General features: G+C 47.2%; 1 protein-coding gene across 4 annotated transcripts in view; it reads left to right on the top strand.

Annotated features, from left to right (window-relative positions):
• Nucleotides 1-25,030, top strand: part of LOC135198183 (protein lin-52 homolog) — a 157,239-nt gene that overhangs the window by 77,836 nt on the left and 54,373 nt on the right. For all 4 annotated transcript variants that reach the window (XM_064225730.1, XM_064225731.1, XM_064225733.1 and 1 more), the window contains exon 3: nt 13,344-13,412. In XM_064225730.1, the coding sequence (XP_064081800.1) occupies nt 13,344-13,412 (69 nt within the window). The remainder of the gene's footprint in view (nt 1-13,343; nt 13,413-25,030) is intronic.

Genomic DNA, 25,030 nt, shown 5'->3' with positions numbered 1-25,030 from the left:
GACCAGAGGGGTGCCGGCTAACACCGGCACTTCCTCACCTGCTGTCAGTGGTTCGGCCACAGCAGCAGATCCGGCTCGGCCGCATCGTTCGCGAGAGGTACCGAGTGTACGGTCGCCTACAGCGACCGTGCAGCCAGGAACCAGACCTCTGAGTCCGCTCAGCGTCAGGTCCACGGCACGGAGCGGAAGACTGGTGACAGCCGCTCACGCGACTCTCACCAGACCAGCTCTCGCTCTCGCGGCGAGCAGCTGCTACCCACGGGCGGACGTGACGGTCCATGACCGGCCACGGGCTGAGGCTGGAAGAGGTCCCCCCGTTCGCCGGCACCAGCCACGGCTGGTACCAGCGAACTGACGCACCGTGAGGACACGCAGCCGGTCTCACCGTGACAGTGGAGCTCCGCCGGTCGCCTGACCGTCGCTCTTACAGAGAGCGATCGGGTACGGTAACCAGCACCAGCTCCTCTGACACACGAGACCGGGGCCGCTGTTCTCGGTCCAGCCGTTCTCCACAGCGAGACGGCTCGACTAGGTCTGCAGCTCGATCGCCACCGCGGGTTGACGATCGCCTGCAGTCCTCCAAGCCCGCTGGTTCTGCCAGTGAGCGAGGAGAGAGCGTCAGGTCTGCCTCTCCCATACCTTCAACCTCCTCGGGTTACACCGGGAGGGGCGAGGTATTGAGGTAGTGATCGTGAAGGTGCGCCCTTCAGGATCCCGCCACGTCGTCGTACGTACCAGGCTCGGTTCTCGGACCAGCCAGGTCTTACGCACAGGTGGTTGGAGGAGACCGAGAGGGGGCTGTCGCTGCTCCTCTTCTTGAGGGAGGAGGGTCTCGGTGAGGTGCTCCTGTTTGAGGGACTGGACGGTCCGACTCCACAGGATGCAGTCACTCCTGAGATCCAGAGGAACTTTGCCGAGGTTATTGCGCTGATTCGTCAGCACAACGACCTCGGGGAAGGATCGCCGCTCCCACCATCCGAGCCCACGTCCCGGCTCGAGTCGTTCTGGGGCCCGAAGAGGGAACCCAGACCGACGGTGGGTTTGCCGCGGTCAGAGCTGGCTGACTCAGTGCTGGACCAAGTTGAATCGCTTGTCTCTGGACAGGACGGTTCACTGAAGTCTGGCAGGTCTAGCAAGCTACTTCCACCTCTCTGCTACGACATCGGCGGTTTTTACGGCCACCATCTGAAGATCCGATGCCGCCCCAAACAGGTGAACCCGGGAGTTAGCGAGGCTGACTCGGGTGTGTCTCTGCAACAGCTCCTGTCCGAGAACCTGTGGTTCTCGCAGCAAGAGGCACTAGGCCCTGGAATCTACCGCCATGGCAGCTTTCCAGGCCGTCTCCTGGCTAGATCTGTGGTCCCTCACAGTATCTAAGGTCGCAGCCAACTCTGGGGGAATTTCTCCCGAAGATGACTCGGCCTTCAGGAGACTTTGCCAGTCTGGGGGAAGAGCCATCCTCTTTCCTTGCCCACCAGACGGTGAACCTGTGGGCCAACCTGGTTCTCCGACGAAGGGACGCTGTCCTTACTCGGGTGTCCAAGGGCGCCCCCGGCGTGAAGCGGTTAGGGCATTGGGACTTCGAAACGGACCTTTACGGAGTTCCACGTCTCTCTTCCCAGGAGAGATGGTGGACGCTGCGGTGGACAGACGGCGCACTGAGGACAGTGACCGTCTGGTTCACCAGGCAGTCTCGAAGGCTTCTGGGCAGCCTCGGACTGCGGCCAAGTCTAAGACGCTCGGCTAGCGCTTCCTCGGCTGCTAAGACGGTTGCTGCGTCGAAGCCCCGAGGAATGACTCTGTCTTCTTCGACTTCTGGCAAGGGGGGCGTAACCAGCCCTCCTCCCAGCCCTCCTCATCCCGTGGAGGCTCTGGGAAGAAGTCGAAGAAAGGGGGGAAACGCTAGGGACGGCGTTCCCCCTCACCTGCTGCCGGAAGTGGGGGGGTGCCTGGCCAGCCATGGGCAACTTGGCAGCGCTACGGCGCCGAGACCTGGATTGTAGATGTCCATTCGGGAGGGATATCTATTACCCTTCGAATCTCGGCCACCCCTCACCTCCAACCCGGTCCGCCAACAGCAGTCGTACGTCCCCGGGTCACCGAAGGACGTAGCACTCAGACAGGGAGTCAAGACCATGCTGAGCAAGAGAGCTGTAGAGATCGTCAAGGATCAGTCACCGGCTTTTACAGTCGCTCTTCCTGGTGGAAAAGTCTACGGGAGGCTGGCGCCCGGCCCGGTGATATATCTCTCTCCCCTGAACCGGTTTTGTTGTTTTCGCCAGACCCGGTTCACGATGGAGACGGCACGCTCAGTGCTCGACTCCATCAGGGAGAACGATTTCATTGCTTTCAGTGGACTTGAAGGATGCGTATTTCCAAATACCATCATCAGTCCTCCAGAAAGTACCTCCGCTTCATCCTCGACGGGACGGTGTACCAGTTCAGGGCACTGGTGCTTCGGTCTCTCAAACCGCCCCACAGGTGTTCACGCGAGTGTTCACCTCTGGTGTCTGCTTGGGCCCATTCGCACGGGATAACGTCTGATGAGGTATCTCGACGATTGGTTAGTCCTGGCGAGCTCCCGCCTCGCAGTTGCTACAGGACAGGGATCGACTGCTCGAGTTCTGTCGCGATCTGGGGATCGTTGTGAACTTCGAGAAGTCCGATCTCGAGCCCAAGCAGAGGATGAAGTACCTGGGTATGCTGATCGACACGGTAGCAGGGCGAGTCTTCCCCGCAGACTCGCGGATCAGCAGATTCAGAGAGGCAGCCCAACCAGTTCCTGTCTCGGCAGGAACAGGTAGCTCAGCGATGGCAAGTCGTGATCGGACACCTGTCGTCACTCGAGAAGTTAGTCCCCTCACGGGCGTTCTTCACCTGCGGTCTCTTCAATGGAGACTAAAGGAGAGTTGGTCACAGGCGACGGATCCCCCAAGCTTTCCAGTGTCACTGACACAGGAGGTGAGGCAGGACCTAGCCTGGTGGCTCGACGACAGGAACCTCTTAAGAGGAGTGCCTCTGCGCACTCCCCCCCCGGACATGCAGCTGTTCTCAGAACGCATCGACCGAGGGATGGGGCGCACACCTGGAGGAGTTGCTGACTTCAGGAGTGTGGACGAGAACGACAAGCACCTTCACATCAATGTACTGGAACTCAAGGCAGCGTTCCTCGCTCTCCAAGAGTTTCAGGACCGCTTGATGGGACACTCAGTGGTGTTGTATGTGCGACAACACCACGGTGGTGGCTTACGTCAACAAACAGGGGGGCCTAGTGTCTCTCCCCGTTGTACCAGTTGACTCGGCAGGTGCACGAGTGGGCTCAGGCCACACTCAATAGAGCTGTCGGCACGCTACATTCCAGGGAAGAGGAATGTAGTAGCAGACACGCTCAGCCGTCGGGATCAGGTGATAGGGACCGAATGGTCTCTACACCAGACGTGGCGGAAAGGCTCTTCGACCTGTGGGGGCGACCAGTCGTGGTCTGTTCGCCACCCGGCACAACAGGAAGCTCCAGGTTGTTTCTTCTCGGCCGTGCCGGACCCATGGGCAGCTGCAGAGGACGCTCTTCAACACCCGTGGGAACAACCTCTTCGCCTATGTTTTCCTTTCCCCCGTTCAGCCTGATTCGCAAGGTGATCAGTCCGAGCGCTGGTCACCCCGAATCTCAGGATGATCCTGGTGGCTCCCAAATGGCCACAGGCCATTTGGTATCCGGACCTGCTGGCTCTTCTCGCAGGAGAACCGAGAGAGATTCCCCCTTGGCACAACCTTCTCGCCCAGCCACACGTCGAGCGGTACCACCGAGCAGTCCAGTCCCTACGTCTTCACGGCTGGCTGTTATCCACCATCTCTTGCGAACGAGAGTCTTTTCTCGTAGCGCAGCAACAGAGATGGCTGGAAAACGTCCGTCAGTCCTCTGCAGCTGTGTACCAGGGGAAGTGGGCCGTCTTCTGTGGTTGGTGTCGTAGACGGGGTCTATCTCCTCTCAGAGCCACTCTTCAGCAGGGTAGCGGATTTCCTCGTGTTCTTCGCCGAGAGAAGCTCCTTTCAGTCCCCACAGTTAAAGGATACAGAGCCGCCTTGGCGCTCGTCCTGAAACTGAGGGGGTTGGACATCTCGAACTCGTTCGAGATCTCCTTGCTGATGAGGGAGCTTCGAGAGGTCTTGCCCACCCAGGGAACTCAGGCCCCCTGCGTGGGACGTGACTCTCGTCCTTAGGAGTCTGACTCGAACACCGTTCGAGCCACTCCGAGAGTCGTCAGACAGGGATCTGACCCTCCAGACCCTCTTCTTGCTGGCCCTGGCCCCTGGCATCGGCGAAGAGAGTAGGGGAACTTCATGGTCTTTCCTATGATGTACGACACTCCAGGGGATGGGGATCCGTGACGCTCGATTTCGTCCCGAACTTCGTTGCGAAGACTCAGAAACCGTCAGCTCCCTGATGACAGGTTCGAGTCATTCACGATTCCCTCCCTATTGGACTTCACCGATAATGATGCGGATGAGATGCTGCTTTGTCCTGTGAGGGCGCTACGGGCGCTATCTGAAGAGAACTCGACACCTCAGGCCTGAGTGTCGACGCCTCTTCGTTAGCACCGGGGTCACAAGAAAGAAGTATCCAAGAACACTCTTTCATTCTGGCTGCGTGAGGTCATCAGGAGGGCGTATGAGGCTGATGGTAGTGACGACATCCGTACGTCCCGTCCGAGAGCTCACGAAGTCAGAAGTATTGGCCCCTCGTTGGCGTTTCGCAAGAACTTCTCCGTGGCGCAGGTCCTGAAGGCAGGGGTCTGGTCTAACCAGACTACCTTACGTCCTCTACCTTCGGGATATTGCCCACAGGTCCTTGGATACTTTTTTTCCTTGGGACCCGTGGTGGCTGCTCAACAAGTTGTGTAGCTAACCCAGACCCTCGCAGGCTGAACAGCATCGAGTCCTGGTGTGACTGTGTGGATGGATGTGTGAGTGAGTGAGTGACTGGCTCTCTCTTCCATCTTTTCCTTCCCCTCTACCTGTGGGCAGAGGGCCATGGTCGTCACTACGCTGGATGAGGACGAGATGCAGGTGAGCTATATGACAGCCCCAGCCCCATCCTATCCCTTTCACTAGGGATAGGAGCAGAATATCCACCACTTCCTTCTACAAGGGGGGGAAGTGGATGCCTACAAGAGTCAAACCCATGACTTTATATTTGCTCCTGTACAGGAACAAGTTCTTGCATTGCTGGTACTAAGAGATGCGCATGCCCCTCTCTTAGTACTCGGTCCAGAGGTCTGACCATTGATCCTGCGGTGCACACCCCGATCAATCGGGACAGAGGCTTGGATCCCTCCCTCGCTCTTACGACCAGGGAGGCTTCCAAGGTAGGGGCGAACACCAGTCTGTTCACAAAAGACTCAGATTCCACCCACCAAGAAGTGAGTCTTCCTATTGTAAAAGGACCGAAGGTTTGTATGCCGTGTCGGAACAAATGACAATTTGTCCAAAATTGCATTTTTCCTAACTATACAAACCTGAGGTCCTTTTACACATATCCCCACCTCATGCCACCCCTCACTCTGCAGTTTTTGCTTGGGCCAAAGCAAAAGTGATTTGTTTACCTCCCAGTCGCGCAAGCGCGCGCCTGTCGGACAAGCAGTTAACTACCGAACCCCTTGTTCGAAAGCTTACGACCTATCCAGCTGCCGCTAGTATCTTCCTATTGTAAAAGGACCTCAGGTTGTATAGTTAGGAAAAATGCAATTTTGGACAAATTGTCATTTTAGCGCCCCGTCGGAAGGACGTGACGCTTCCAATTAAGAAGTCTCGTCCTCTCGCACCTGCTCGAAGAACGGGGGCTGACGAGAGTGTTGTAAGACAAGAGAAACGAAAGACGTCTTTTAGAAGTGAAGCGTCATTTCAAGCGGATCTTAGACGTGACGCTCGTCAAGATTGTGAACGCGAGTAGAAAGTGCGCCGAGAGCCCTTTAGAGAGCGAAGCGTCTTCCAGACGCGAAGCGTCATCAAAGACGTCAACAAGAAGACGGTCATATATGACGCTCGGAGAGAGGGAAGCGTCATACAAGACGTCTTCTAAAGCGCAAGAGAAGCCCGCAGGTTGTGACGCCTTCCAAGTCGATCAGAAACGGGAAAAAGGAAAGGGACTTTCATTCCTTAGCCCCTCTCCTATCAGGAGTTTGTCTCCTCCAGAAGAGGAAAGTTCTGAAAGGAGAACGGAAACTCAGATTTATCACGAGTTGGAGGAAAACTCGGATGATGACGATCATGGAAGAGAGGGCTTGTCCAACTATAAGGTGTTGACTACCCTGCTTCTGGAGGAATACGGAGACGAGTTGACTCCGGCTGCTCCTCCTTCTCCGCGCTCGCTCTTTTCGAGTGCGAAGGCGAAGAAGCCTTCGTCTTTTCTGAAGATGAAGCCCACAATCTCGATGAAGCGGGCTTTACACGCCTTAGACTCCTGGATGAAGTCGAAGAAAGACTTAGTCAGGACAGTATTTTGCATGCCTCCACGCAAGGTAGCTGGGAAAAGAGGCATATGGTACAAGACGGGGGATGGATATGGGTATCGCTCTCCCTTCTACACAGAGGCAGATTTTTCGACGTTAGTTGACGCTTCAAGGCGTCCAAGTCTTAATTCTGCTCGTATTACATGAGTATTTCAGAACTGGATCATCTCCTCAAGGGACTTTTCCATGTATTGGAAGTCTTCAACTTCTTAGATTGGGTTTTCCCTTGGGGTGATGTCCAAGAAAAGCTCACGATTCACGGGAGGGGAATCGAACCGGAAGCCCTGTTATGCATTTTGTCTTGCATCGACAAAGCGGTTACAGGATGGATCTTTTGAAGTCTCTTCATTATTTGGAGCAGGTCTTTTGAAGAAAAGGACGGTGTATTGGCGCCTTCTTAACAAAGGCAGTCTCGCATGCTCAGAGGGCAGCTCTACTGTATGCACCTGTCTGACTATTTGTTCCCTTCTAAGTTAGTGAAGGACGTGGCTCACTCTTTAACTGAGAAGGCGACGCAGGATCTTCTGACGCAGTCAGCTAGGAAGAAGAAACCTGCTTTAGTTTCTGACAAGAAAGAACCTAGCACTTCTATGCAGCCCTTTCGAGGTGGTCCGATCTCCAGACCTCCCGCAAGAAGGAAGGCTCCAGAGAAGAGAGGTAGGTCCGCCTTTCGTCCCTTTAAAAAGGGAAAATGAAACATTTCTCCTCCAAGCACCAGTAGGTGCCAGGCTCCTGGGATTCGTGGAGGCCTGGACACTGATAGACGCAGACGCGTCTTCACTGAATATCATAAGGAAGGGATATCGTATCCCTTTCCTGAATACTCCGCCCCTAACGTCAATACCAAGGGAACTATCAGCCAAGTACAAGGACCCTGTGCTGAGGGATACTCTTCGATCGATGGTGGGAACAAATGTGGGACAAGAGTGCAATAGAACTAGTACTGGATCAAAACTCCCCGGGGTTTTTACAATCGCCTTTTTCTAGTGGCGAAAGCCTCGGGAGGGACTGGAGACCAGTACTAGACGTCAGCGCTCTGAACAAATTTGTTCAGAAGGAGAAGTTCTCCATGGAGACTCTGCTTCAGTCCTAGCGTCATTACGACAAGGAGATTGGATGGTGTCTCTAGATCTCCAAGACGCCTACTTTCACGTCCCGATCCACCCTTCGTCGAAGAAGTACCTCCGTTTCATGACGGGGGGAAGGATCTTTCAGTTCAGAGCCTTGTGTTTCGGCCTGTCCACAGCTCCTCAGGTCTTCACAAGCCTGATGAGGAATGTGGCGAGATTTCTTCATCTCAAAGGAGTGAATGTCTCTATGTACCTAGACGACTGGCTCATCAGGGCCAGATCGGAGAGACAGTGCTTGGAGGACCTAAAGTTAACTCTGGATTTGACCAAGGCGTTGGGATTGCTTGTGAACCTCGAGAAGTCTCAACTGACCCCCAGACAAGACCTAGTCTATCTGGGATTCGGATGGATTCTCGGGGTTTTCGAGTTTTTCCTTCGCAAGAGAGAACCGCAAAAGGTTTGAGGATAATCTCTCTCTTCTTAGAGAAACAACAAACGTCAGCGAGGGAATGGTTGAGCCTTCTGGGGACGCTTTCCTCGCTGGAACAGTTCTTCCCACTAGGAAGACTTCATATCCGTCCACTTCAATTCTTCCTCAAGAAGTCTTGGAGCTGGAAAACCGGACAACTGTCGGACGTTTTTCCCATTCCAGTGGAGATAAAGGCACACCTACAGTGGTGGTTGCTACCTCTGGAAGAGAACAAAGGGATCTCTCTAAGAACACAGAACCCAGACCTAGTGTTGTTCTCCGACGCGTCGGAGACGGGTTGGGGAGCGACATTAGGCTCAGAGGAAGTGTCAGGCACCTGGGAACCAGCACAGGTGTCCTGGCACATAAACTGCAAAGAGCTCTTCGCCGTACACCTGGCCTTGAAGAGCCTAGAACCTCTGGTGAGAGACAAGGTAGTGCAAGTAAACGTGGACAACACCACCGCACTTGCCTACATTCGGAAACAGGGAGGGACACACTCCTCGTTCCTTTACGAACTCACGAGGGATCTATTACTTTGGACGTCTCACAGGAACATCTCCCTGCTGACAAGGTTCGTACAGGGAGTAAGGAATGTGAGGGCGGACAGACTCAGCAGGAGGAACCAGGTCCTTCATACAGAATGGACTCTGCACGAGGAAGTGTGTCTCGATCTCTGGTCTCTGTGGGGAACTCCTCATGTGGATCTCTTCGCAACATACATTTCAAAAAGGCTCCCAGTGTTTTGCTCGGTCGTGGAAGATCCAAGAGCGATTATGGTAGACGCCTTCCTTCTGCTAAACTGGTCTCGAGTGGACGTTTACGCTTTTCCCCCATTCAAAATCCTGGGGTTAGTATGTTGGAAAAAGTTTGTGGCGTCAAAAGAGACGAGGATGACATTAATAGCCCCCTTTTGGCCGGCCCAGGAATGGTTCACGGAGGTGGTAGAGTGGATCGTAGACTTTTTCCAAGATCCCTACCAGGAAGGACGGATCTTCTCAAACAACCACTTCAAGAGGTACCATCAAAACCTCCCCGCTCTCGCTCTGACGCCTTTCGACTATCGAAAGACTTGTCAGAGCGAGAGGCTTTTCTCGCGAAGTGGCAAGCGCGATCGCGAGAGCTCGCAGAACCTCCACTACGAAAGTATACCAGTCGAAGTGGGAGGTCTTTAGAAGGTGGTGTAGAGCCAAGAAGTTGTCCTCCTCCTCTACCTCTATAGCGGAAATTGCTGATTTCTTGCTATTCCTGAGAGTAAAATCTCATCTAGCCGTATCCACAATAAAGGGATACAGAAGTATGCTCTCGGCTGTATTCAGGAACAGAGGGTTAGATCTGGCAAATAACAAAGATCTCCACGATCTCATAAGATCTTTTGAGACTTCAAAGTCTAAGGAACCAGTACCTCCGAACTGGAACTTGGACGTAGTCCTCAAATATCTGTCTTCGGATAGATTCGAGCCTCCGCATCTGGCATCATTTAGAGACATAACTAGAAAATGCCTATTCCTTTTATCATTAGCGACAGCAAAAAGAATTAGTGAGTTACAAGCTCTGCAGGATAAAGTAGGATTCAAGGGAGACTCGGCTATTTGCTCGTTTAAGACCCTGTTTTTAGCGAAAAACGAGAATCCCACGAATCCCTGGCCTAGGTCATTCGAAGTCAAAGGAATGTCGAGTCTCGTAGGCAGAGAAGCAGAGAGGTCTCTATGCCCTGTTAGAGCTCTGAAGTTCTATCTTCAGAGGAAGCGTCAGTTGGGAGGCTCTAGACAAGGTCTTTGGTGCGCGGTAAAAGACCCCACAAGACTGATGTCCAAGAATGCTCTAGCGTTCTTTGTAAGAAACGTCATTACGGACGCTCATAAGGTCTGTCCTGACGAACAATTGCAACTACTGAGAGTAAAAGCTCATGAAGTAAGAGCGGTTGCGACGTCTCTCGCGTTTTATAAGAATATGTCGCTTAAAAACATTATAGATACGACATATTGGAGATGCAAACTCAGTATTTGCATCTCATTACTTGAAAGACGTGCGTGTGACGTATGAGAAGTGCTTTTCTCTAGGTCCTATCGTATCGGCAGATACGGTTCTGGGTACGGGAGCTGACACCAATCCTTAAATGTATATACTTTTCTTCTTTTTGGATATGATCGAATCTCTTCGAACAATGGAGGATTCAGGCTCGCACGGGCGGCCGTCTATGTTGTTCATAAGAGAATTCTCGTCATATCCAATTAGTTGAGTATAATTTTTTTTTGAAAAATTATGTATGTGTGCGTAGTGGTTTTTGAGTTACGGTTGTTGTGACGAGTTCGGGGATAACTTGTAACAATCCTTAGTTCTAACATATGGTTAGGATCAGGTGGTCGGGATTGGTTGTGTGCTCCTTCGTAAGGTTGTAATTGTCATATAAGTGGATCAGCACCCATTGACAAAGTCCTTTTAGGCTCTGCTGAGTAAGTGGGTAAGACCCCATCGGCAGACCCACAAGAACTCTTGGCCATAGATCACATATCTCGCTAAAGTTTCTTGAGGTGATGCAGACTACTGGGCAAACACCCACCAAGTCTACCACCTATCAGGTAGGAACCAAGGTTTTATTTATACCTACAACATATGTTGTTTACCTGTCTATTCCATATAGTAGCTGTCTCTTACCCTCCACCGAAGGGTGCCAATCAGCTATGTATATATCTGACAGGTAAGTTGATTGTATGAAAATGATATTGTTATGTTACAATAAAGTTTCATACATACTTACCTGGCAGATATATACAATTAAAGGCCCACCCAGCCTCCCCGCAGGAGACAGGTGGAAGAGAGAAAATATGATAGAAAACGGGGATGGTTCCTAGTCCTGCCACCCAGGGCAGGCCGGTAGATCACCTGACCTACCTGTAGCGAGTGGCGCGAAATTTGAATTTCTGTCGGGGACGACGGAGTCTTAGCTATGTATATATCTGCCAGGTAAGTATGTATGAAACTTTATTGTAACATAACAATATCATTTTTTATTTTAACATAAGTGTATTATTTTCTGGGGTTATTTGAAATGAGTTTGGGGATAGCTCTTTTCAAAATTAGCACAAACCCTCGTGTTAGGATCAGGTGATCGGGATCGGTGTTGTGCTCCTTAAATTATGCCAATAGGCATTGGTGTATTGTCATGTAAGTGGATAAGACCCCATTGACAAATGACCACTAGATTCTGTCAAGTAAGTGGATAAGACCCCATTGACAGATCTACAAGAACTCTTAGCCATAGGTCACATCCTCGCTGAGGCTCTTGAGACGAAGCAGACTACTAGCAATAGCTAGGAAGTCGACCCTTCGTCTAAACACATAGGAACCAAGGTTTTATTTATTTATTACCTACAACGTATGTTGTTTACCTGTCTATTCAGTAATAGCTGTCTTTTACCCTCCACCAATGGTGTGAATCAGCTATGTATATATCTGACAGGTAAGTTTGAATGTATAAAAATGATATGTTATGATACAATAAAGTTTTTATACATACTTACCTGGCAGATATATACAATTAAAATTGGCCCACCCAGCCTCCCCTCAGGAGACAGCTGGAAGAAAAAATATGAATTAGAAAACGGGTATGGTTCCTATTCCCGCCACCCAGCGGCGGGGGGGTAGATCACCTGACCTACCTGCCGCGTGTGCCGCGAAATTCGAATTTCTGTCGGACGACGGAGTAAAAGCTATGTATATATCTGCCAGGTAAGTATGTATAAAACTTTATTGTATCATAACAATATCATTTTTTGTGATAAACTATTAGAAAAACCAGGTATATAATTTTTAGTGGGTTTTTCTTGAGTTTTAGCTAACAAAATATAGGTTTTAAACATTTTTATAGGGGTTTCAGCTATTTTGGGGGGTGTGGGGGGTGTCCGGTACGCATCCCCTGCAAAAACGGGAGGACCACTGTAATCATAGGGCAGTGGCAAAGGCTAGGTTTGTCCAGTGACGAATCTCCAGGATAGTAGCGGCAAATTTATATGATTTTCAGTTTCAGCAAGTGAATAGTACAACTCTAGGACCAATATCACGGCATACTACGAGTTACAGGCCCAATTCCGAAGTTAGGATAGCCACGTGAAGAGATATCCAATCATCTACTGCTGTAATTAACAATCATCACTGTTAGCCTGTAAAAGAAAGAAAATATGATTTAAATAATAAGGATACTCCTCTCGCATCCAAGGGCACCATCCTCAGGAATGAGAGGAGATCCTTAAAACACCAGCACCACATGCCCCTCCCCATACCTTTCTTTATCCAAAAAGCTAGCAAAAGGCAAAAGAGAAGAGGAAATACCAGAAAAAAAAAGGACAAGCCTCCAAAGTTCCCCTCTGTAATTTCCAATGTGTAAGCATAAATTTCAAATGAATACACTGTCTTGCCCTGATATTAAAGGGCAAAAATATGCAATAAGGGTGCCGCCGACCTTTAACACAAAGTAGAAATGTTATCACAAAAAGTGGGTTTGCATATTAATTATTAAAATCAATTATTAACTTCAAACACAATTATATATATACTATATATATATTCATTCATAGTGATAAAAGAGAAGATCGCCCTGGGAAAAATATGATTAACAGCTAGTCATCAAGACCTCACAAACATATGTCTTCATTGGAAGATGACCGAAAGCAAAGTGGAGTGCTTACATCCGGGTAGGCGGGCCTACCTGCCTGCCAGACTGTAGTTACTACCTAACCACCTTGTTTATATAGCATGACTGTCTTTGTTTACTGTTGGCAGTGGTGAAGCCTGATACATATAGGCATGTTGTGTAAGATCAGACTTGCAATGGCTTTTTATATATGGACATGATGTCTGCCTGGACCATAAATAGAACTGATTCAAATTTTCTTTTCTGAACTGTTGGGAGAACTTGTAATCATGCTTTAGGGTAAAGGAGTTTAGTTGCATCCCTCCAAAGTATATACATGTCACATGGACACATTATTTGAATAAAAAAAAATTTTCATTCTCATACATACAAATTATTGCTTCAAAATGGTGAAAGAGGCAAGACCTACCCCAGGAACTGCCTTACAAACCCACTAAACTACTATTACTAACAGGAGATTTAGGTTAAGTCTGGTTTAGAGATTTTGAATGGAATATTATTACTTTTTTCTGTTTAGATTAGCAGTGATATTATTGTTGGGTCAAGAAATTTAAGACTTAGAAAATTAATTTCTTAATAATGGTGTACATATCTTGAAATTGTGTTGCTATATATAAAAATAATCCAATTAATTCTTCTTTCAGATATGGAACCCTCCCTCCTAAGTCTTGAGAAATTAGACCGATCCAGTCCAGATTTGTGGCCTGAGCAAAGTGAGTGAAAACTTTTTTTTTTTTTACATTGTTTAGAATAAAGTTTTGTGTGGAATAATTGTACCTCTTTATACAGTGATGTGCTTTTAGTTCAGTAGTAATGATTTGGGATTATAATCATGAAAGAAATTAAGTGTATTTATTTTCGGAATTGGATCTGTATGTTAATCAGTATAATAAATGTATTTTAAATTATATACAGTGATCCCCTTGTATTCGTAGGGAATGCGTAACAGACCCCCCCCCCCACGAATAGCTTGAACCCGCGAATACTTGGAACCCCCCCTCTAAACATTCTTACAGCTGCCTAACTTGAATGTGTAAACACCAAAGTATCCCTAAAAATACCATCCTACATCAATTATACGTACATTAAAATATCATCTTATTACGGTATATATTAATTTTTGAAATATTATTGATACTATATTTCCAAGTAAATCTTACATTTTTTGGTTAAAAATATGTACTTACTGTATAACTTAGTTACGTAGTGCGTGAAAATAAACCAGTCGCCCCCATAAGTATTCAGTCATGCACATTTTCTTTTATACAGTTACCACAGGCAGTCCCCGGTTATCGGCGGTCTCGGCTAATGGCGATCCAGTTTTATGGCGCTTGTCTAGCGCCATAAAATCTGCGATTTATGGCGCCATAAGGGCCGAGTTTTGGTTAGCGGCACTATAAGGTGCTGATAATAGAATTATGGCACCATAAAATACCTAATAGAGGTGCCGTTAACCAGTTCTCGGTGCTATTAACTGAAACTTAGAACTTATGCTGCTTGTTTAAGTCTTCCAGTTTTCTTTTTACAAGGGAAACAATTGTATATAAAATCACAAGAGAGAGAGAACGAACAAAGTACGTATGAACATGAAAATTTTTTTATACACCAGTACATCTTACGTAAATAGGGTGCTCACCAGTGAGGAATGTTGTTTAAAGATGATTATGATGAATTAGCTGTGCAGTCTGATGAATGATAATGAAGATAGGCACTTCTTCAGGTGATTCTACAGGCACTACTTCAGGCAATTTGGAAGACTTTGGAGGGTCCTTCTTCATATGTGTAATGAACATGGTGATTGGCAGCTGCTGTCTTTGCTTCTTCATGGTGAAGAGGGCTTGATTATAGGGCTCCAATACTTTATCAAGAATGTTGGAAAACTTTAAGGAGCATTCCATGTTGAAACAAACTCCTGAACATCATTTACCATTCTCCTAGGTTGGGTCAGGCATTATAAAGTCAGGCCCTCCTGCTCCTGCTCCTGTTCTTGCTCCTCTCCTGAACCTGGAGTGTCTTTCTCCTCGCTGGCAGACTTTGTCAGTTCTTCCAAATCCTGGTCTGTCAGGGGGTCAGAGTGGGCATCAATGAGGGTGCTAACTTCATCCTTGATGATATCGTCAAATCCTTCACCACCAAGAATTCTTGCAACTGGACTGCCTTATTAATGGTCGAATGCACTCAGCATGCACTCAGGGTTTCCTTCTTCATGTCCTTCAGCGACCAGTCGATGACAGACAGACATGTAGCAATCATGGGACTCTGGTTTCAGTCACTCAACGCCAAGTGTACAGCCAATGAGCAGTGAGGAAAATGAATGCTGCTCCCGGATTGGCTGCTCTGCAGACGACAGCCAGTAGCATGTCAAGTATTATTTTGTCTGGGTACTGCTCTAAGAAGGCATCATGGCATCATTAAATTTATTTATCTGTGGAAAGTTGGCTTGGGTGAAGCATCTTTTAAGAAAAAACAATTATGTCATTGAAATTTTGCTGTGTTTACATTAACTTATTACAGAACTGTAATATTTGAAAATTAATAAATCTTTTCTTATCATAAAAAATGTATTTATTAATAAAAATAAATGTACTTAGTACATATGCATGAAAATACTGTGTACTGCAGACAAAAACATACTTACCCTGCTATTCCCGTTGTCTTATGTATTTTAGATATTCGCAGCGTACTTATAGTATCATCCTAAAACACTTTGTGTATACTTATAATATTTAAAAATCATAGTAAAACAAAACATTTCATAAAATGTACATTTTGTGCAATATGTCAATGCACATACTGTACTCAATTGACCCAATACGTACAATTCAATGTTCTCTCGTTTGTGCATTTTTTGCGTGTGCGGTACAGTATACACTACTACAAAATAAGAATTATGCTTTAAAATATCCTGTAAACATTCTGCTTCTCCTAGGGCTTCTGGCAAAGAGCCTAAGCGTCAGAGGCCCTTACAGTTAATGACAGTTAATGAAAGCTGAGGAGAAAATAGACATGATTGTCATGTTAAGAGAGGGCAGAAGTCATGGGGAAGTAGCGGCCCGTTACCGTGTGACTGAAAGTGCAGTCGCCTGCATTGAGAACGATTATGATCAGGGTAAAATAATTTGGGAGGTCATTGTTGGAGAAGAACTCGCCGCCCTATGTACTACTATCCCACCAACTGACCAGGATTTTGAAGAATTTCGTGGTCTGTACAAATTGATCAGAAAAGTCAGACAGATACAGACAGTGGTAAAGTCATGGGATAAGAATGAAGAAAGGGCCACAAATTTCATCTATGGTGTTAATGGAAATAGTGAAGCCCTATCATGCCGTGTTTGTGCAAATGTACAGTTACCTCAAGAAGGTGGTGCCTCCCAAAATCCCTGATGAAGAGCCTCCTGAAGAAGGTGAAGAGGTGCCCTCACAGGATATGTAACTCCTTTACTTTACTGTGCAGTCTATCTTTATCATCATTGATCAAGGTCTACAGCTATAATATCATCATCGTTTATAAGCAACGTTCATCACCAGACAGTGCTGTATGATTTGATATTATTATTATAATATTTAATGTCACATATTATACAGTAAATAACATGAAAATACAAAATATTAATGTATGAAAAAATTTGCATCCGCGAATAGCAAGGACCCACGAATAATTTTGTAGATACATTCCACAGGGAAACCCGCGAATAAGTGAGTCCTCCCGTGAATAATTTTTAGATAGGTTTCAGAGAAAAATCCGCAAATGAGCGAGTCCGCGAATCCTGAGAACACAAATATGCGAGGTTGACTGTAATTAAACTTTGTGTACTGGAAGAAATAATTCTCTATCTCTACAAGGGTTAAAAATGTTTGTTCCTACACGATATACAAACCCTCGGTCCTTTACATAAGGAATTACTTTCAGTGTAGGCTAGAATATGGTTAGGCAGTAACTGTCTGGTAGGCAGGTAGACCCATCTGCCCGTATGTAAACACTCCACTTTGCTTTCAGGATCTTCCAATGAAGGCGTATGTGAGCTCTTGCTGACTAGCCGTTAATTATAATTTTCCTGGTGGGATCTTTAATTTGTTATTTTGAATGAATATGTATATACATATTGTGTTTGATTAATAATTAATTGACTTTGATAATAAATATGCAAGCCCACTTTTTGTGATAGCCTTGCTAGTCACTGTTCTGCTCTGTGTTAAGGGTAGGCAGCAAGGGTGTGCCAGCACCCTTATTACATATTTTTGCCCTTTAACGTCAGGACGAGACATGTATTCATCCAAAATTTACACTTTGGAAAATACTGAGGGAACTTTGGACGTTTGGCCTTTGTTTCTGCGGTATTTACTCTTCTCTGTCATCCTTTCGCTAGCTACTGGACGAAGACAGAGGAGGGGGTGTGTGGTGTTGATGTCTGAGGGATCTCTCATTTCGGAGGATGGTGCCCATGGATGTGAGAGGAGTATCCTTATTTATTTGAGATGAATCTTACCTACTGTTCAAGTTAGCTATATCTCTGTGCTGATTAGGCGAGTTGGCATTCAAACAAAAAATCTAATGGCTGCCCGGATAACTGTCTAGTTTACTTGTTCTCCACCAGGTGTGTTTTCAATGTTTTAGCTCTTGTCAGAATTCACCTTGTCGCCATTGGTATTCTATGAAGTTTGGCTGTTTTACACCTGTTTATGGTATTGTAATTTTATTTTCCTAGAATATCTTCCACTGGAAGCAAAACCAATAACATCAGGCTGTGTAAGTATGATTTTGGTGTAACCAGGATGTTGAAATTGGAAGTTGATCAACATTGGTTTGTACTTGCAAGGGTACAGAGTGTGATCTTCGTACTACTAGATGTGATGAATGTAGGGAATTGTTCTGAGAAAATTAGGGCAGAATATGTCAGATATAGGAATGACGGGAAACTAACAGATTGAGAAAGCAATTAGTAAGGTCAGGACTTAAACCTGTCAGCTTTATCCTACTTAGTGTTCCTTCATCTGCAGCTTTCCCTACTCAGACCAGGCATTTTGGTAGTGCTAGTATTGACTTCCTTTGTAGCTCCGCCTTCTGCTCCCCATTTGGTTCAGGAAAAGCACAACGAGAAGTTAGAACATTACATTAAATCTATTTTTAGTTCTAATACAAGTTGAACTGAGTTCGTGAAGGGAACATTCTGAATCCCTCCATATTTTGCGCTCCTTTTCGTGATCCCTGTTAGAAGTAATGTTTTGGTGCCCTCATCTGTACATAGCCCGAGCCTAGGACTGCCCTGCGACAGTTGGTAATGTCCACTGCCAGTGAACCGGGTCAGTTCTCGGGACGATGGGGTTCTGTGGACTCCAATACCTACTTTGCCCTTTTCTTGTCTGAATCTCGTTTTAAGCTTTCGCCAAAGGACCGTTAAAGTGATTGCATAAGGACCATTAATGCTTGCTCCATAGGTGCATTCTGTCATCTTCAACACCTAGTTTTTCCTACATGTTATACAAACCATCGGTCCTTTACATAAGGAATTATTTTCAGCGCCAGCTGGAACTCGGTCATAAGATTCTAATAACAAGGTAGTTGGGCAGTAATTGCTTCTCCGATAGTCGGGAGTCCCGCCCAACTGGACGTAAACATTCCACTTAGCTTTTGACCACCGTCGTGTGCAGACATTCTCTCTCTGCCCGCCTCTGTTGTGAGAAATTGAGATCTTTCTATTTTGTTTTGTTTGTCTAGTTTATGAAATTTGTGTTTGCTTTATTATGTTTCAAACCCAAAATTTATATGAGTCTTTCGCCCTCCATTTGCGCATGAAATGGGAGACGGAAATTGCGGAATTTCCGCTCAAAAATGAACTTAAAGACTCACTTCTTATGCGCTATGTACTGAAAGTGTGAATGTGATAAGTTAATACTTTTTTCTGGGTAATTGCCTCCTCCCGCTTCTTCGCTTAATTCGTCACACGTTGAGGAGGAGGGGGGAAGTGTGATTACCCACTATATGTGTGAAAACAAGAGTTGTTCCTACACGTTCTGTAAACCCTCGATCCTGTAATTTGGGTAATAGTTCCATATGTAGAAGAACTCTGGTGTATGGAGTTAGGGAAAATACAGTTTCCTTTTCGAGAATTTTTTTCCCTTACTAATAGGTCTTTTGCTCCCTGTGGTGTGTCTGACCTCACCGTTGGGAACAGGCAGGTGTTGTGGATTTGGGCTTACCTGGCACTCCCTTCTCCAGGGGCCCCTGAACCATGTTTCAGCAGCCCCTTTGACTCATGGGAAAGAGGAGGACTACATTGACTATGTCAATACCTGTGTATGTGGCACCACCATATTTGGTGTACACCCAACATGTGACGTCTATGACTCCCTCTGCTATCGTGTTATCTGTGCCACATACTTTGGAGGTGGAAATTTCCTCCTCCTCCTCCAGGCTATGTCGTCCCCGCTCCCCCAGCTGGTGGTGAATACCCTAAGGTAACACCCCCTAAAGACACCCTGGACGGTAGAGATATCTGATGTGCTGATGAAGCTGATGAAGAAGAGGTCGAGGAGAAGCGAAAGAAAATTATCGTCTTTCTCCCCTTCTCCCTTCTCCCTGCCGAGGAAGAAGAAGATGGTCTCCCCTCACCCCCTAAGAAGTCTTGCTTTATTTAGAGACTTTAGGGACCTGTCTTGTCATACCTGGTGAGACAGGTGGGTCTTCCACTGGTCCTCCCATCCCCTCGGGAATGGGAACGGCCTCGCCGCCCCCAGGGGCGTGCAGGACGGGGACTGCAGAGGTACTAACTATCGCTTGTTCATCTGCTCCTAGTCCCAGAGGCCTGCCTCTAGGACCAGGTCTGTCTCAGGCGTTCGTTCGCGAGTTTTCCGAGTGTACGCTCACCCGCAGATGAGCGGGCAGCTGGAGTTGGTGATGCTGAGTTTGCTCATTGTCCCCTCTCGAGCATGGTGTGGAAGGAAGGTGAAAGTTGCTCAGGTGACTCCCGCCTTGCCCATGATCATTTGACTCCTTGGGGAGGGGGGAGGGGCTGTCTTCTCGCTGCCACTGATACTTCTGCCCCTGGTTCTGGAGGTCTTGGATGCTCGTTCACAAGTGTCTCCGAGTGTACACTAGCCTGCAGGTGAGCTTGCAGCTAGAGTCAGTGACACTGAGTTCGTTCATTGTCCCTTCTCGACCATGGTGCGGAAGGAAGGTGAGAGTTGCCCAGGTGACTCCTGCCTTGCCAATGGTCACTCATACAGCGATTGCTCGGCTACTGGGGGCTGACTTCTTGCTACTACTGGTACTTCTGCTCCTGGTTTTGGAGGTTCGCCTCTAGCACTGGGACTGTCTCGGGTGCTCGTTAGTGAGCTTCTCTGAGTGTGCGCTCACCTGCAGGTGACCATACAGCTAGAGTCGGTGACACTGAGTCTGCTCAGTGTTACATCTTGGGCACAGTGCGGCAGAAAGGTGAGAGTGACTCAGGTAACTTCCGCCTTGCCGATGATCACTCATATAGCGATCGCCCCGATCCCAGAGCTGACGTGACGGTACAGTACACCGTCACGTCTTGAGCATGGTACGGCGGGAGGTGAGAGTTGCTCAGGTGACTTCCGCCTTGCCGACTGCCGGACCGTACACGCGGGAAACCAGTAGGAGGTCCCCTGCTCTGTCTCTTGGAATAGCTTCGGTTATTTCTGAGACTTTGATGCGTTGTGAGGACGATGCCCGCTCTTGTCACATCATTAGACGCTATTCTGCACCCGATCGACGGTCATGTAGTGTGACCAGATGGTCTGGGTCTTGAGTAGCAATTTCTCAGATGGTACGGAGCGTCAATACCAACCTCGATGGAATGTTTTTCCACGGGGAAAACGCTGTCCTAGACCTGCAAGCCGATCATACCGCTCGCAGCCTGCACCAGCTGTTAGTTCTGCTAACAGATAGAGCAGGAGCGTCAGATCTTCCTCAACTGGCCCTTCAGTCTTCTCACCTTACCATCTAATGAGAGAAATGAGGTGACTAATGGGAACTGTGGAGATTGCACTCCCTACGGTTTGGCCACGAAAGCAGAGGTGCCCGGCACGGTCTTAGCATCCGAGTGGGCATATGCTTGAGTGGTTTGGGAAGATCATGGGGAAAGTCTGACAAGGCTCTTCCCTCAGAAGGAGGAGGAGCTAGGGAAGGAATCACTGTGGAAGGACTTGACAGTCCTTCTTCCCTGGACTCAGTGATTCCAGGTATGTAGGGGTTCCTTGCAGAGGTCACAGCGCTGATTCGTCAGCACAGTGACTTCAGGGAAAGATCAATGGTTACTACTACCTCTGATCACCCTTCGCAGGGAGTTATCCTGGTCTTTCTTATCCGATATGGGGTTGACCGGAGATCAATCTTGTTGCAGGACAGGAGAATTTGTGCAGGTTCGACAATCGGACAAGCTTGTTTCCCCCTTCCTCTGCCTCGTCAGTGGCACTTCTTATGTCCTCTGAGAATCCTCTGCCGACTAACAGGGGTCTCCTGGCTGGACCTGGGATCCAGCACAGTACCCAAGGCTGCAGCTTCTTTGGAACCAATAGTTCATTTGGAAGGCTGGGCTTTCAGGAGACATGGTCAGTCTGGTGGTGGGGTTGTTTCCTACCCGACCCACTGGACTACCGACCAATGCCAACCTGATTCTTTAAAGGAAGGATGCTGTCCGGACTTCTATAGCCAGGGTGGCTGGTATAGAGTTGGCATTGGGTCTGAAGATGTACTGTAACTGGGTGCCTCCTCTCTCTTCTCAGAGATATGGTGGACAAGGGGAGGAATAAAGAAACAACCGTCTTATCTTCCAGGCAGTTGCCAAGACATACAAACCGTCTTGCACAACTGCGGCTATGCCTTAAAGCCAGGTTAGCTAGTCCTCTGGCCCCCAAGGCTGCTTTTCGTCGAAAGGGACACGAGGAGGGACCCAACCTTCCTCTCTCGCTCAGGGAAGGGAACGCAGAACGCCTATCATGCTGAGCAAGAAGGCTGTGATAATTGTTCAAGAGCCTTCATCAAGTTTCTACAGCTGCCTCTGCCCAGGGGAAAAAGCTACGAGGGCTGGAGACCAGTGGCATCTCTCTCCCTTGAGCTGATTCGCTCACCAGACTCAGGGTCACAATGGAGGCGGCTGGCTTCGTGCTCGCCTCTGTCGGGGAGAACAATTTCATGCTTTCGGTGGACCTGAAGGATGAGTATTCTCGGATACCCATCCATTGGTTCTACAGGAAGTACCTCTGCTTTATCCTCAAGGGCACGGGGTTCCAATTCAGAGCAATTGGCTTTGGATTCTCAACTGTCCCTCAGGTGTTCATATGAGTGTCCACACCAGTATCAGCTTGGGCCCACCTGGTCAGGATCCATCTCTGGAGGTACCTCGACGAGGTGTTAGTACTGGCAAGTTATTACTCCCAGTTACTAAGGGTAGAGATTGTTTTTCTCTCAACATGGTCACAAACCGAGGATCGTGGCAAAGTCGAGAGGACAGATCTCTTCCCCTAGAGGATAAAGTGCCCGGATGGGCTGATCAATGGATCAGCAAGTTCGGGAGGACAGCTCATCTGTTTTCTGTCTCGACAGGAACAACCAGCTCTGGTTGGGCAAGTCGTGATCGATCCCTTGTCGTCCCTGAGAAGTAGTAGTCCCTTACAGGAGTTCTTCGACTTCGGTCTCTGCATAGAGACTGAGGGGGTGTAGTGCACAAACCCAGAATGTACAATCCTTCCTCGCACCTCTCACAGTGGAAGCGAGAAAGGAGTTAGCCTTGTGATGGGACGACAGGAAAATCATAATATGAGAGGTAATGCACACTCTCCTTCTGGACATGCTTCTGTCCTGGAATGCATCAATGGAGGGGAGAGGTACTGATAACAGGAGTGGGGATCGACACGACAAGCACCTTCTCATCAGCGTCCTGAATCTTAAGGTCTTGTGGTGTTGATGGGCGATGGCACCACAGTGGTGGCTTACGTCAACATGACGGGGGTGGGGGGGGTTGCCTATTGTACCCTTCCGTCGCATTGGTCGACAGTGCAGGTGCACGAGCGGACTACAGTTCACTCGATAGAGCTGTCAGCCAGGTACGTCCCTGACACGAGGATGGAATAGCAGACAAGCTCAGCCACCAGAATCAGATGAATGGGACAGACATTCAACATTCTTTCACCCAGACGGAGCGGAAAGACTGCTTGACCTATGGTGCGTCCAGGAAGGGATCTGTTCACCATCCGGCACAATAGAAAACTCCCATGATTCTCCTCTGTCATGCCGGACCCATAGGCAGCTGCATAGAGAGCGTCCCAACACCTGTTGGACGATCTCGAAGTTTGTGCCTTTCCCTGTTCTGTCTGATTTGCAAGGTGATCAGCACAGCTCTATTCACCAGCAGGTGTTGGAACAAATCACAATTTTTGAAAGTAAATTGCTTTTTTCCTAACTGTACAAACCTGAGGTCCTTTACATATAGGCCCACCTCAAGCCACCCCTCAATCTGTTCCTGGGCCTAAAGCAAAGTGGAATGTTTACGTCCAGTTGGGCGGGACTCCTGACTATCGGACAGTCAGTTACTGCCTAACTACCTTGTTATTAGAATCTTACGACCAAGTTCCAGCTGATGCTGAAAGTAATTCCTTATGTAAAGGACCTCAGGTTTGTAGTTAGGAAAAATACAATTTACTTTCAAAAATTGTGATTTTGAGGTGTTAGCATGCATAGGTTATTCTAAATTCTTGTCTGCTAGCATATTCCTCTTTCTCTTTGGTAATGCTTGGGTTCATTCTTTGCCTGCTTTCTCTTCAGCTATCGGCAAATCTCTTACTACTGCCTCGATTAATGTTTCTCTTTCAAGTCTACACTGTCTGTAGTATCTAAAGTTCTCTCCAAGGTAGGTATTATTCTAGCTTAAGAGCTTTCTTACGAAGTTTCATATAGGAATGCTTTCAACTTTCTACGTTTGCCTAGTTTTCTTTCCCTCAGTCGACTCGTGCAAATGTTGTTGACTCGTGGACGTAGTTTGTCTCGTGCGGACTTGGCCGAGTCCTGAGTTGCTTAAGGGGGCCGGCCGGCTAATGCTATTTTTTAAGGACAGGACTTTGATATTCATACCACTTAATAAGGTGACTTGAGACATCTCCAAACCGCATATGATTTTCGCCTCTGACCTTCGGTTTTGTGACGCCAGGGCGATTTATTCCGAAAATAACCATTTTTCAAATTCTATCTCCTCCCTTGATGTTTAATATTAAGACCTGGGATTACTATCATATATAGACCTGATGTAGACCTCCAATCGAATGAGGAGTTTTTTTTTTCTAAAAGTCATTTTTTTGCTAGATATGAATTTTTCATTATTGTAAAAAAAATAAACCCTATAAATCAGGAAAACAAAATTTATAAAAAAAAGGGGAAAAAAGGGCTTGATTTGATTGTTCTATAATGTCTTTCTGAGTTATATACCAAATTCCAATGTTATAGCTTTAAAACTAAGTGAGAAGATAGATTTTAAAGGTCAATAACTATAGTTTTGAGATATGGGCGTTCAAAGTTTTCCTTCGTATTTTTATAACGAAAATGTTAATAAATAATGATTATTATGAATGTACGTATATATTTCTTTTTTGTGCATTAATAAACCAAAACTATTTTATTTATCATAATTTAATCATAAATGATGATCCCTTTGCTCATATATCGTAGCTTGGGGCACTGCGTCAGGCAAGAAGGGGCACTCCTTCCTACGCAACTCTCTCTCTCTCCTTCACTAACTCGGCTTATTACAGCGAATTTTCTTTTTCTGCATGTTAGCAAGATGTTTTCCTAATATTTTCCGTTTTGGCAAGATGAAATTCTTGCCGAAACAAAGATAAACAAACGTAAATGCAAGAGAATGTCAAGAGGTGAAATTCGAAGTTGTACTCTCTTTTTACAAAGATCCCTTTGCTCAAAGATCGTAGCCTGGGGGACACTGTGACGTGTGCTTCAGGCAAGGCGGGGGCGTTTACTTATACGCAACCCTCCCTCTCTCTCTCTTCACTAACTACACTAAGATTGGGTATATTATGATATTTTGTAATCATATTAGAGCGAATTTTCTTCGTCTTTATGTTAGCAAGATGTTTTCCTTGTCTTTTCTTCTTTAGCATGATGAAATTCTTGTAGAAACATAAAAGCAAGCGAATGTCAGAGGTGAAACTCGAACGTGTGGACTACTTGATGCTGTGCTCGCACTGAATCATGGTTGAACTTGATACTCCCTTCTGCGACTTATGGAATCTATACAGATGCCATTTCTCACAATTTCTTTGACAGTAATTATCAAAATTTACAATAACAGAAGAAATATTGCAT

This window comes from Macrobrachium nipponense, chromosome 21, assembly GCF_015104395.2.
Source record: "Macrobrachium nipponense isolate FS-2020 chromosome 21, ASM1510439v2, whole genome shotgun sequence".
Classification (NCBI taxonomy): domain Eukaryota; kingdom Metazoa; phylum Arthropoda; class Malacostraca; order Decapoda; family Palaemonidae; genus Macrobrachium; species Macrobrachium nipponense.
The sequence above is the reverse complement of the archived record's forward strand: the minus strand, read 5'-3'. Positions and strand labels throughout refer to the sequence as shown.